General features: G+C 41.4%; 1 protein-coding gene across 5 annotated transcripts; it reads left to right on the plus strand.

The window, feature by feature from the left end:
* The first annotated feature begins 217 nt into the window (after window positions 1-217).
* Window positions 218-11639, plus strand: FAM237A (family with sequence similarity 237 member A). 5 transcript variants are annotated; one of them, XM_041473096.1, is made up of 4 exons: window positions 218-407; window positions 3606-4027; window positions 7934-8538; window positions 11351-11639. In XM_041473096.1, the coding sequence occupies exons 2-3, from the start codon at window positions 3613-3615 to the stop codon at window positions 8080-8082; spliced, it is 564 nt and encodes a 187-aa protein (XP_041329030.1). In that variant the 5' UTR covers window positions 218-407; window positions 3606-3612; the 3' UTR covers window positions 8083-8538; window positions 11351-11639. The 5 variants fall into 5 exon arrangements, with proteins under 5 accessions (XP_041329030.1, XP_041329029.1, XP_041329031.1 ...); XM_041473095.1 differs by lacking the exon at window positions 218-407 and adding an exon at window positions 471-867 and having other exon boundaries at window positions 11351-11637; XM_041473097.1 differs by lacking the exons at window positions 218-407; window positions 7934-8538 and adding an exon at window positions 471-867 and having other exon boundaries at window positions 11351-11635.
* The last annotated feature ends 37 nt before the right edge of the window (window positions 11640-11676 follow it).

The following is an 11676-nucleotide window of genomic DNA, read 5'->3' on the forward strand; positions in this document are numbered from 1 at the left end:
ACAGAAAGCAAGACACCTGAGGTTTGAGCCAGCTCTGGACAATACGAGCTCCAAGAACAGACAGACTTGCTTTCTAGTCTTCCCCTCCTGCTCCCCCACGGTGCAGCAAGGGGAGGGCCGCAGCTTTGCCAGGTCTGTTACTCTTCCACCCTGCTGTGTACCCTTCCCTTCGGCCAGAGGCAGCACGGTCACCAGGCTGTCGGGACGGAGAAGCGGAGCAGACTTGCAGCAAGGACAGCTCCGCACAGAGAAAGCGGGAGCTCCGGCTGCCCGGGAGCAGCGGCCGGGCCCAGGGGGTGGGGGCTGCTCTCGAGCCCTGACGTAAAAACTAAGCGGGGCTGCCGACTTTTAAGGAGCGCGGCGGCGGCAGCGGGCTCGGAGAGCCCTGCCCTGGCCGGAGCGCCGAGGTAAGCGCTGAGAGCCGCGGGCGGTGCCGGGGCGGGGCGGCGCCGGACGGGAGCGGGCGGGAGCGGGCGGGAGCGGCGGCGGCGGCGGGCGCTGCCCGGAGCCTCGGGAGCCGCGCGGGACTGCCCGGGGAGGCTGCACCGAGCGCGCACCCGGCCCGGGACCGGCTGCGGCGGCTGCACGGCCGAGGGACTAGCATAACGAGAGCTCAAAGTTAGATGATAATAACAGATTAACTGATTAACTTTTAAATTACTACTGTAAGGCATTATCCATGCCAGGGAATGGAGCAGGAGACTACACTGCAAGGAGATACAGGGATAGGGGGAGGGTGGGAAAAGTCAGAACCAGGAAGTGTGAATAGCACTCACACACACACAAACTTCAATGGATGCACAGAAATACCAAGAGACTGGAGGGTGTAGGGGAAGAATTGCACGGAAGCATTCACTACATGCACAGGTAAGAAATTAATGAAATCTGGCATTTCCTAGGCATCCCGTCCAGCTCTCAACTATCTAAAAAAATACAATTTTGATGCCTGTGGGAGACTAACAGCACAATGCTGCTTGAGTTTGACCAGACCATGAGGACTAGTGGCCTTTGCTACTGGCCCTTACTAATGGCATGCACATCACACTTTCAAGGGCACTGATTCTCATATTAATGCCCTACCAACTCCTTGCCCAGGGCTGTCCCCTTGTTTTGACAAATCAAGAACCCTTGTCTTAGCCAGTTTTGTAACTTATAAAGTTTAGAATAGGTGCTGGGGAGCAGAAAATGCAAAGCAACCAGTTCAGTTTTTAGCCTGTACAAATGAGACGGGTTCTGTCAAAATCACAGAAACATAATTTAAAGGATTTTAGTATTATTAGCTTCTTTTAGTATTATTCATTTGTTTGAACAATTTATTGTTTTTGGGGCTCCCCACCCACTGTCCTGTGTCTGTCTCCTCACCCTCATGGTCATATTAGAGACTGCTAAATTGCTTTGAAAACCAGAAACTTCATAAAGTTAACTATGTCCCTTGAAAAAGTCTCAGTAAACAGACATATGTGCATACTGGGCACACAGGTGTCTGTGCCCAGTGCAAGGGCTCTGATGCACAAACAAGAATGAAGTAGTGACTCACAGGATGTTTTTGGCTTGCTTCTGAGAAAGCAATCAAAGCCTGCCTTGTGGAGTAGGGTACAGAAGAATGATGTTTCTTGGGGATCTTGGAAGCAGCAGGAGGACAGCCCTATTACTACAACCATTGTCATAAGTGACATCCACTAGGCAGTGAAGTGTGGGAAGAGCAAGCTGTCCCTCTTTTGTTCCTTAAATGCAATGTTCAGGTCCAGGGCTGTCAAGCCAGCTCTTCTCACAACACCCAAACTCTGATTAAAAAGTGACTGTTAGCAGCTGTGGAATAAAGTCTGAATACCTCAAAAATGTTCCCAGAACCTGACCAGGTAGCCAGAAGGGGGCTAGGTAAGAATAACATTTCTAGGACTGAAATCCTAGGAGAGTCCTTTAGCTCTATAAGGAAATATATTCCACAAAGCAGACTACTCTTCCCCAGTCTCACACACACACTGTGGCTGGGCTACTTTTCATATACCGTCTCTCTGCACATCAATATCCTGCCTTTGGCATTTTTCTTCACATAGCAAAGGAGCACTTCTTCAGGATCATTCACAGAAGAGACTTTCTACACAAAAAGCCAGTTGCTTATCTAGCTCATTAACAGAGGTATCTTCCCACCCCCAACAACCAAACTGAAAACACAGGAGCATGAATACTCAGCAGATCAGCACATGCATTAAACAGAATTTTGTCCTAAATGCTGATCTCAGATGTAGCTGATTTCCGCAAATGGGAAATCCATTCTCCATATGCCATGAGCAACACTCAACAACCCCTCAAACTTGTTCAGTATCAGAAATGCTAGAAGCTTGTTACAAAATATAACAGAGATGTACCAGAAATGAAATCTGATGAAGACAACTGGGCCTTTCTGTCTATAAAACAATCAGTCATTCTCAGAATTTCTACCTATCCATTATTGATACTGCTTAGCAAGTGTCACAGTTTTAACAGTTAATTCTCAGTGATCTGCAATACACATCTGTACTTTTAAATATACACAAATACATCTCAGCACAGGAAAGACACGGACCTGTTAGAGCAAGTCCAGAGAAGAGCCATGAAAATGATGAGGAGAGTGAAGCAGATCTCCTGAAAAGACAGACTGAGAAAGTTGGGGCTGGAGAAGAGCAGGCTTCAGGGAGACCTTGTTGCAGCCTTCCAGTACTTAAAGAGGGCTTATAAGAAAGATGGGGACAGGCTTTTTAGCAGCCTGTTACAAGAGGACCAAGAGTGATGGCTTCAAACTGAAGGAGGACCAATTTAGATTAGATATAAAGAAAAAAATCTTCTACAATGAGGGTGGTGAGACACTGGAACAGGCCGTTCAGAGAGGTGGAAATGCCCTATCCCTGAAAACAGTTCAAAGTCATGTTGGACAGGACTCTGGGCAATCTGACGTGGTTGAAGATGTCCCTGCCAATGGCAGAAGGGTTGGACTAGAGACCTTTAAAGGTCCCTTGTAACCTGAACTGTTCCATGATTCTATATGCATGGGTACATATTGTACAATACAGCTGCTACGTGATGGTTTTGCTATACTCTCTTTTCAGAACTGTTCTGCCCTTTAGCACCTAAACCAGTCATGGTCAATGGATGAATCTGAAACCTGCAATAACTAGAACCATTAAAACACATTTTCAACAACATTTTTCCACCTGCTGTCCACTGATCCTTGTGATTCTGAAGACTACTTTAAAGGGCTCATAAAATTTTGAGAAAAGCAAAACTGCCTAAAAGCTTAAATTATGTAAAAAGGAATTGATGTTTACCGAAAAATATTTGGGATCTGTAAAGCAAAAGTGGCAAAAAACTTTCAATCTTAAGTGCTTCCAAATAAGACAGTTCATAATTCAGATCTGAGGATGATTAAAAATTTTTACACGTGCTTCTGCTGCACAGAGCATTGTCACTCCTCTAGTATTTATATACATGCAAAAAGCGTACACAAATCTTTAAGGAGCAGAGAAACAGTATTTAAGTACCTTGCATACCATGTAAAGTAACAGGATTTTATTCCTGCATCTAAGAGTGAGACTTTTTCAGCTTCTCTTGGTTTTCTTATATTTCAGTGCCATAATGGATCCTGGAAGCAGAGGAAGAATCCACTGCACCATGAGACTCACCTGCTCTCTCCTACTCATAGCAGTGTTCTGTGTGACACCTGTCCTCTGCCACAGTCAAATTGATCCACTGGCTCTTGGGCGGGCAGACCCGCAGTGCTGGGAATCCTCCTCAGCTGTTTTACTGGAAATGAGGAAGCCTCGCATTTCTGACTCTGTCAGTGGCTTTTGGGACTTCATGATCTTTCTGAAATCCTCAGAGAACTTGAAACATGGGGCTTTGTTCTGGGACCTGGCTCAGCTCTTCTGGGATATCTATGTGGACTGTGTGCTCTCCAGAACCCATGGGCTGGGGAGAAGGCAGCTGTCAGAAGCTGTCAGAAGCCTGAAGACAGCTAGTCTACATTCTCAGTTCACAGGGAGAAACCAAGGTCACTACTCCTTTAATATCCATCTCATGGGCAATAATTAGAGTCTAGTGGGAAAGAAAAGAGATTGAGGCCTATTGTGCTAATAATACAGAAACAGAGGACAATGTTGTGCAAAAACCCCCTACTCCTCCCAGTGAAGTGTAGAGCTGTATTTATGTTCAATGTGATCTCAGTAAAAATTTTACTTCCAAACAACCTGAACTCTAACAACAGCTTTTAAGTTTGATAGGGCAGGAAAAGCAGCAGAAAGTGTAATACAGGAGGATTCAAACAAAGAAGACAGCTCAGCAACTGAATATAGCAATATATGCTTCCACACCAGCATTTTTACCACAGTTGTGCTATGAACAGGCTAGCTCTGAATTCCCCATTCTGAGAGGAATGCATTGCATTGTGCTGTTGGTGAGAGTGGCAGCCTTTTGGCAGAAGGGTAAAGGTGTGTCTACTTGCCATCTAGCAGTCAGTCACTAGCTATTTTTCATTTCTGTACTGGTAACTTTACCCAACACACAATGGAAACAGAACTAGGCCTTAGAGGATGCAGGCTTTCAGGCACAACTACAGCTCCAGGAAGAACATCACTACCTGTGACACTAAGTGTTGCAATTCCTAGACTCCAGGTTCCCAGCCCCCTTCCATATGCATATCAATTACCATCCTCATTCCCAAGTGGGAGACACAATGCAGCTTTTCCTAAACCTCGGTCCCTTCCAAGGCTTCAGTTCTTATCCTGCTACCAACAGATTTATCCTTGCCTGGAGACGATCCACTTTCAGATAGAGGTAGGTGCTATAATTTGATGGAGAGGTAGAAGTGCTCTTTCCATCACCAGCAGTGTAGTGCATGAGCTCACCATAAGAGACAGAACTGCCTTTACATTTCAATGGATTGAGACCCTTATCTCCACTTCCTAGAGCAGTATCTTAGTTATTAAGATGTTTGGGGAGAATGTTTGTGGAACAATGAAGAGCCTCTCTGAGCAAGTACCCATTAATGTGTCTCTAGAAAGTGGACTTGAGCTCAGGGTTCTTGCACCCCAGGGACAATACACTACTGGACCATCCCACTCTTGCCCACAAACCTTAAACATTTTTGAGTATTGAAAGCTAGAATCTGGGATAGGAAGGACTGAGAGGTCCTTACACTATTACCTACAGGCAGTATCCTGAACTTTGAGATAGGAGTTGAGCTTGAATCAGTCCTCTCAGACTGAAAAACTTACACACACAGAGTCAATTTCTAATCTATGAGTCAAACAACCACTACCTGCAATTTAGAAGCAAGGACTGGATCCTATCCTGCTCTGCAAAGAATCTCAGCTCTGACTGGATCTTTACTGTGTTGGCATGCAGCACAGAACCTACTTCTGGTTTCCAAGTGGTCTTAGACATCACACAGGCAACAAGTTGCTCAATCCTTATCAGACTGATGCACTTTTGGGTGCAAACAGAATCCAGCTTTAGACACACACGGCAGTAGTATTGTCAAAAACTGAGATAACCCACCAGGTTAAGGCACCAGATTATTTTTTGTTTGGGGTTGCAGCTTTGAATATCACTGTCTAAACTCCTACTTAGTATTTTGTTACATGTGACTCTAATATCTATACACACTGTGATTTTCCTATACAAAGAGCTTTTGTTCTAGTCAAGATTAAAGAGTAACAGTCTGGTATATTTTGAAGAATCAAATTAAGGGTTTTATGATAAATTCTGACTATTCTTCACTCTTATACAAAGAGATTTTAAGTACTAGTAAGTATTCACACCCTCTTTGTTTTGTGAATTGTAATCAGTTAATCTGGTTTCTCTGTACAGCTGATTAACATCAGTCTGTCGCAGGCAGCTTATAGCAGTGACAGCCAAATTTTTTTTTTAGAGGAGCTATCTAACTTCTCGTCCAAGTCTCACAGTTTCTTAACAAAGCCAGCTGTTTTAATCTTTGTAACCTGTGATCCAACTGCCTTATTTCACCAGTAAAAGTAGAAATCAGTTGGTAATAATTGCAGATAGAAATGGCAAAGCAAATGACCAGGAATAGAATTTGCACTTCTTATGCACAGAGGTATGAGCCTGTTTCCTCAGCCCCATGAGCAGCACTAACAGCACCTAGATTACCTTCTGTCCTTCACATCTACATGAGCAAGTATAAATAGCTTTCAGTAGGCTTGTTCCAGAAATCCAAAAATAAAGCAAGTTTTCTTGTTTTATACTGTTACTTTTGCAACAGTTGATAATTTTATTGCTTCATACCCAAGTTTTTAGTCTTATTCCTCTTAAATAGTTAAAATTTCAATATGTTTGTGGTTTGTTTTGTTGTTTTAACTGCAAACAGGGTCATAAATCAGGAATAAGGAGCAATTCGTAACTTGCATTCTCTGTTGTTCCTTAAACATATTACTGAAATTGGAAAAGCAAGACAGATATCTGAATCTGGCACAGAAATACTGATGTTAAGGTGTTATTATTAGCATTACATTTCAGAACTAATGGATAAATCCTGCTTGTGAAGACTGAGAATCAGGAACTTTTCTAAGGAGAAAAAAAACTACTTTGTCACATCTTAGAGGCACTTTCACAGTTACCCATACTTGGTCCTCCTGGGAAACAACTCTCTTCAAGTGTGCACCAACAAGTAGGAGAAGTAGCCCAGTTGCAGACTTACAGATTCAAACACCATTTTCTGGGCCAGTCTAGTCCCTGCAGGCTTTTGACTGTATTCCCAGTCTGAAGATACTCTTAAACTCTACACAACCCATGAAAAAGACTACAAAATCAGAACAGCTGAATATGAGTAATCTGACAAACTGTCTCAATCAACCTAAAATCATACTTAACCCAGCAGCATTTCAACTTCCCTAGATATTCTGCAGAGAATTCTTAATCAGCTGTAAGTAGAGACAAGTAGGGAGAGTTTTTCAGACATCTGGATGAGCTATCTTTAGTAACTCATCCCTTTTCGCTAAAAACACTATGAAAAAGCAGGTTTCATAAATGCATTTCCAATCTATTACAACACAGTAGTTACATTACAGTTATAACAACTCTAACAAAAATAAAACTTTAGAACCACCAAGAAAACATAGCTTTTGTACTCACAGCAATCTCCCTGAAGAGCAGCTGTACAAGATGATCCTCCTCAAGAAGCCACATCACACATCCTCCCTAGAAACAGCTGAAGAGTCCAGATACAAACACTCTGCCTTTCTTTCCTTTTTTTCTCCTTTCTCTTTTTGCCCAGCAGTCCCACTGCCCCTTACCACTCAGTGGCCTCAGCTGTGCACACCTCCCTCACAGGTGCAGGCGATTAGGCTCAGACCACCCTTTGCACCTGGCCCAAGCGAGACATAATTTCCTGTCCCAACTCTGCCGGGTGGTGGGTGGGGCAAGGGCTATTGTACAATTGAGGTCTGATAAATAAGCAGGTATTGTGTTAATCAGTCACTTTTTCAGAAGACAAATATGTCTAAAAGAAAGAAAACCAACCAGCTGCCTTTTAGAGATCATTGCAAAGAAAACACCCCATAGTTCCTCAAGGAAATAACAAACGTGTTAATAGACAGTGTGAGAGATCTCACCCACTGTGCAGAGAGGTTGATAACAGGCCGGTGGGATAGTAGGATTCTGAGCAGACTTAAGCACTTTGATTCTGCCAATTACAAGTAGAAGAGTTTTAGAGAAAGACTAAAGGAAAAGGTCCATACTGGGAAAAGAAGAAAGTGACTTGACATTGAAAGGCAACATGCAAATGGAGGGATATGGCTATTATCAGTGGGGTAATGCTGATAAAATGAGCAGCAGCAGCAGCTAAAGGCAGAGGAAACATGCATGTGGGAAACTGAGTATTCAGCTGCTCTTTGCTGTTTGGAAATTATTTACTTATATGCATTTTTATGTCACTTTTCAGGGACATTTTCTCATATTCAGAGGCCACCAGTTCTGAAGAAGAAAGACTCATTTGAAGATTTAATAAGTATCCATATACATAAGAGTAGATCTATATTACTTGGAAGAATCATTGGAGAGCTAGGAAAAAAGAGGAAATTACACATTTAGTCTAAAATTTTGATTTGTAGATAATTTTTAACTATTTCTCTTTATTTTTATATTTTAATCCCCATTTATGTCAATTTATGTGGTGGAAGAAGGCATGTAACCTCGGGCACTACATCTCTGATTAACTTGGACTTATGGGTTTTCTTAATTACCCATTAATTTAGTGTCCTTACTAAACTGCATGATTTATAAGCAGTTGTCTACTTTAATCTGTGTGTATATCAGGCTTTTTGTAATACGTGTGATCTGTTCAAACTGTTGTCTTTTGGGTGCCAAAGCAGGAAATAACTGATCCTTCAATAAAACATAGACAAGCAGAGAAGGAAGTTGTCAAAAAACCTCCACTGTCTCCAAGACAGGATTAGACAAGAGATGGTGATATTTGGTTGTATGCAGAGCTGTGCAGTTGTACAGAGCAATCCTTGCTCAGAGACATCATCCTACTGAAGAAAAATGGTACATATTTCTACACGAAAAATACCTTCCAGGAATGTTTTCAGTTTTCCAGTAAAAGGGTTAACAGATTTTACCAGCTCCTCTGTTTTCACACTTAAAATGTTTAATCACAAAAATTCCCATACATAACTTGTATTTGCTTCTTTTTTAGTTTACAACTTCTTTGTAGAAAAATCAGCTTCTTCTGAGTCTTACTGATAACCCTAGCAGGCAATTTGACATTAAACTAATGCAAAACAACTTATGGCAGGTAACATTTGATTGCTTTTATGGTATAAATTATTTCCATTGCCAGACTGGAGGATGAAACCATGAATTTCTTCTTTCCAGGGCTATTACATTTAGTTGTTCATTCAGTTTCTTTCCTTGAGCATGTAGCAATATTTGGTGGCTTTTTTTTTTTTACTTTTTCCCACATGCCCACAGAAAAATGGGCTTCCTGGTTGTTCACCAACTTGCAGAAGTTGGTTCAAGTCACAAAATGTGTAAAGAAATCTTGAAATGGTTACTGGCACAAACAAAATAAGGCCTAATCACCGTCCTATTGCGGGAAATCCTGACTTAAGGAAGCAAATAAAAAACTGTATGAGGGCAGCTTCAATATATCATTATAATATATCCAAAAGCCTTATTTTTGTAACTTTGTATCAATATAAGAGAGTCTTCACTCACAGTCCCTAGGGCTACCAAAACCAGCACCTGTCAAAGAGTGTGAAGGGCTGGATGCCTCAGCCCAGGAGGATTAGTATTGGAGTAGAGCAGATGTTACCTGTTCCCATACACGCCCAAGCTCCAGCAAATGTGAAACCAGATTATCTGAACAGGTCCTGTTTAACTGAGAAGCATTTCCACAGGGCCCTTTGGGCAGCTGTTAGTGCTTCCACTTTAGATAGGTCCCACCTATCATCAACAGAATCCCTTAGGAAATGGCTCATGGCAGCTTTCTTCCTCCCTTCAGACAGAAATACCACTATGGGCCAAGACAGTATTTAGTTTAAATGACTTCACAATACTTCTCTGCTTCAGTAAGCTTCTTAATTAATAGGCTGTAACAAAATTCAGCCTTTGAGGCAATGGGCAGGAAAGGATGCAGAGGCAAGACTGACAAAACAGATCAATCTCTAGGACAGGTCACACTATGGAGAACATTTGGAAATTGTTAATGTAAAGAGGCAATCTGTGTTATTAATAGTTCTGAAATTAAAAAAAGGGGATGCAACTAACTACAGGTAAACCTGCAAATGATAGAATGCAAGTGATAAAAGAGTGTCTATATTAAAAAAAAAAAAAAGAAAAGGAAGGGCTCTCAGTTTGAGATTAAAGTAGATCCGCTATACAGGAACATTTAAAAATGTCACTGTGTTTTAAGACAGGATATTGCCTCCTACCACTGTTCCTTATCAAATTCATGGCAGTGAACTAGGATTGTTTCTGCAGATACTGTTCCTGGCTTACTGTTTCTCAGTCAGAGTGTGTCAGATGAAGGATGGGATGAACATGTCTGACCGTAATTCCCTCACTGTCAGCTGAACTGAATAACAACAAAATAAAGACCTTGTGATTTTGTCCCTTTCATTTTACAGGGATCTGTGAGCTAAACAACTCCTTCTTAGCATGGAAAACAATTCTTTAATCTTTACATAATGACATGAAAAAACAATTCATGGTAGTTCAGGAATATCTGTTTGTAAGAATTTGTGCTCCAGGTCTGTTCAATGTTGCTTCAGACCAAACCAGCATTTGTCAGTTGCTACCCTTTCCAACCAAGTTTAATTCAGATGCCCACACTAGAAGGAGATTTAATCTCATACTCATACTCATCAGAAGCTGATGAGTATCTTCCCAGATTCAACAATTAGGTTCCTTGGATTGTTGTGTGTGTCTCTTGGCACTGGCGTATTGCAAAAGCTTACTACTAAGCTTCTACCTCACAGTATATTTATTTATGTTATGATATGGGTATATCCACTTTCTAATTACCTCATCACTATTTGTTTTCTGGGGCCCTCCCTCTTCCCTCAATCAGTTTCTTTTTTAAAAATTTTCACCCTCTTTACACTTCCTTTACTGCAAACAAACCACTTGTTAGCTTCCAGCAGCATACCATTATTTCTTGCTATGAATTCTCCAGTGTTTGCAGTACGTGTAATTCAGGCCTCCTTTGACCAAAACTAGCAGAAAGTCTGAGGAAAGTTCATTAATCTCACTGCCACAGTGTACAGTCTTTCAAGAAGATGGTTGAGGTGCTACCAACAGAAAATAAGATTTTTAGCCTCTTTAATGAGTCAGGCAGTCCCTTTATCTTGATGATTATAACTCATTCTGAAAAATACAACACAAGGAAAATCTATGTGGAAAATCTGTGTGGAGTTCTGCTAAGCAGCTTTTCTTAAGCCCTATGTTTTTCATTAGCCTTTTCAATCACATCAGCCTAAACACTGTTTGATTAGATACAAAACAAAGCTTCAGAAAATTTACCTAACTTTTCTCCCAGAACTTCCAAAAATATTTTGTTTTCACCCAAATGAAATTTATTTTCATTGTAATCACAGAAAAAATCCTGTAAAAACTCAGATTGTTTTCTTTCTTGGAAAGCTGGTATCATTTCAGGGACGTAATAAAAATCCTTAATAGTATGCACATTTTCTTGAACCATGGTTTTGAGCATATATGAACACAGTTATTTACTATTTTCACGCACCTTCTGCCAAAGAATGACAGTAAATTACTGACTGTACGTTTTTTTTCTCTCTGAAGTGGTATTGAATAATTTCAATTTCTCAGGTCTTTAAAATCCATCTGTACATTACAGGAAAAAGCGTTTTCCTTGTTGCTGACATCAACAAGAAATACAGCACCGTTCCAAGGAAGTAACTCGGCCATGGGATATCAGCAGCTAAAGAGAGAGAGAGAAATGGGCAATCGTTTGCACTGCCGAGGAAGTCACAGCATGGGAGCTGGAAATCACCAACAGAAAAGGAATATAGCTCTCCACAATGTTCCAGGTGAAGTCAGTAAATGCAGAAACCTGTCATGCTGTGTTATTACAGGCAACATCTGAAACACTTTAAAGAGTCTCTTTTAAGAGACATGGCATCAATTACCTTAAGTAGTTCAGTGAAGTTGTAAGGTGAATGG

The sequence above is a fragment of the Pyrgilauda ruficollis genome, unplaced genomic scaffold, assembly GCF_017590135.1.
Source record: "Pyrgilauda ruficollis isolate IOZ18807 unplaced genomic scaffold, ASM1759013v1 scaffold3, whole genome shotgun sequence".
Classification (NCBI taxonomy): domain Eukaryota; kingdom Metazoa; phylum Chordata; class Aves; order Passeriformes; family Passeridae; genus Pyrgilauda; species Pyrgilauda ruficollis.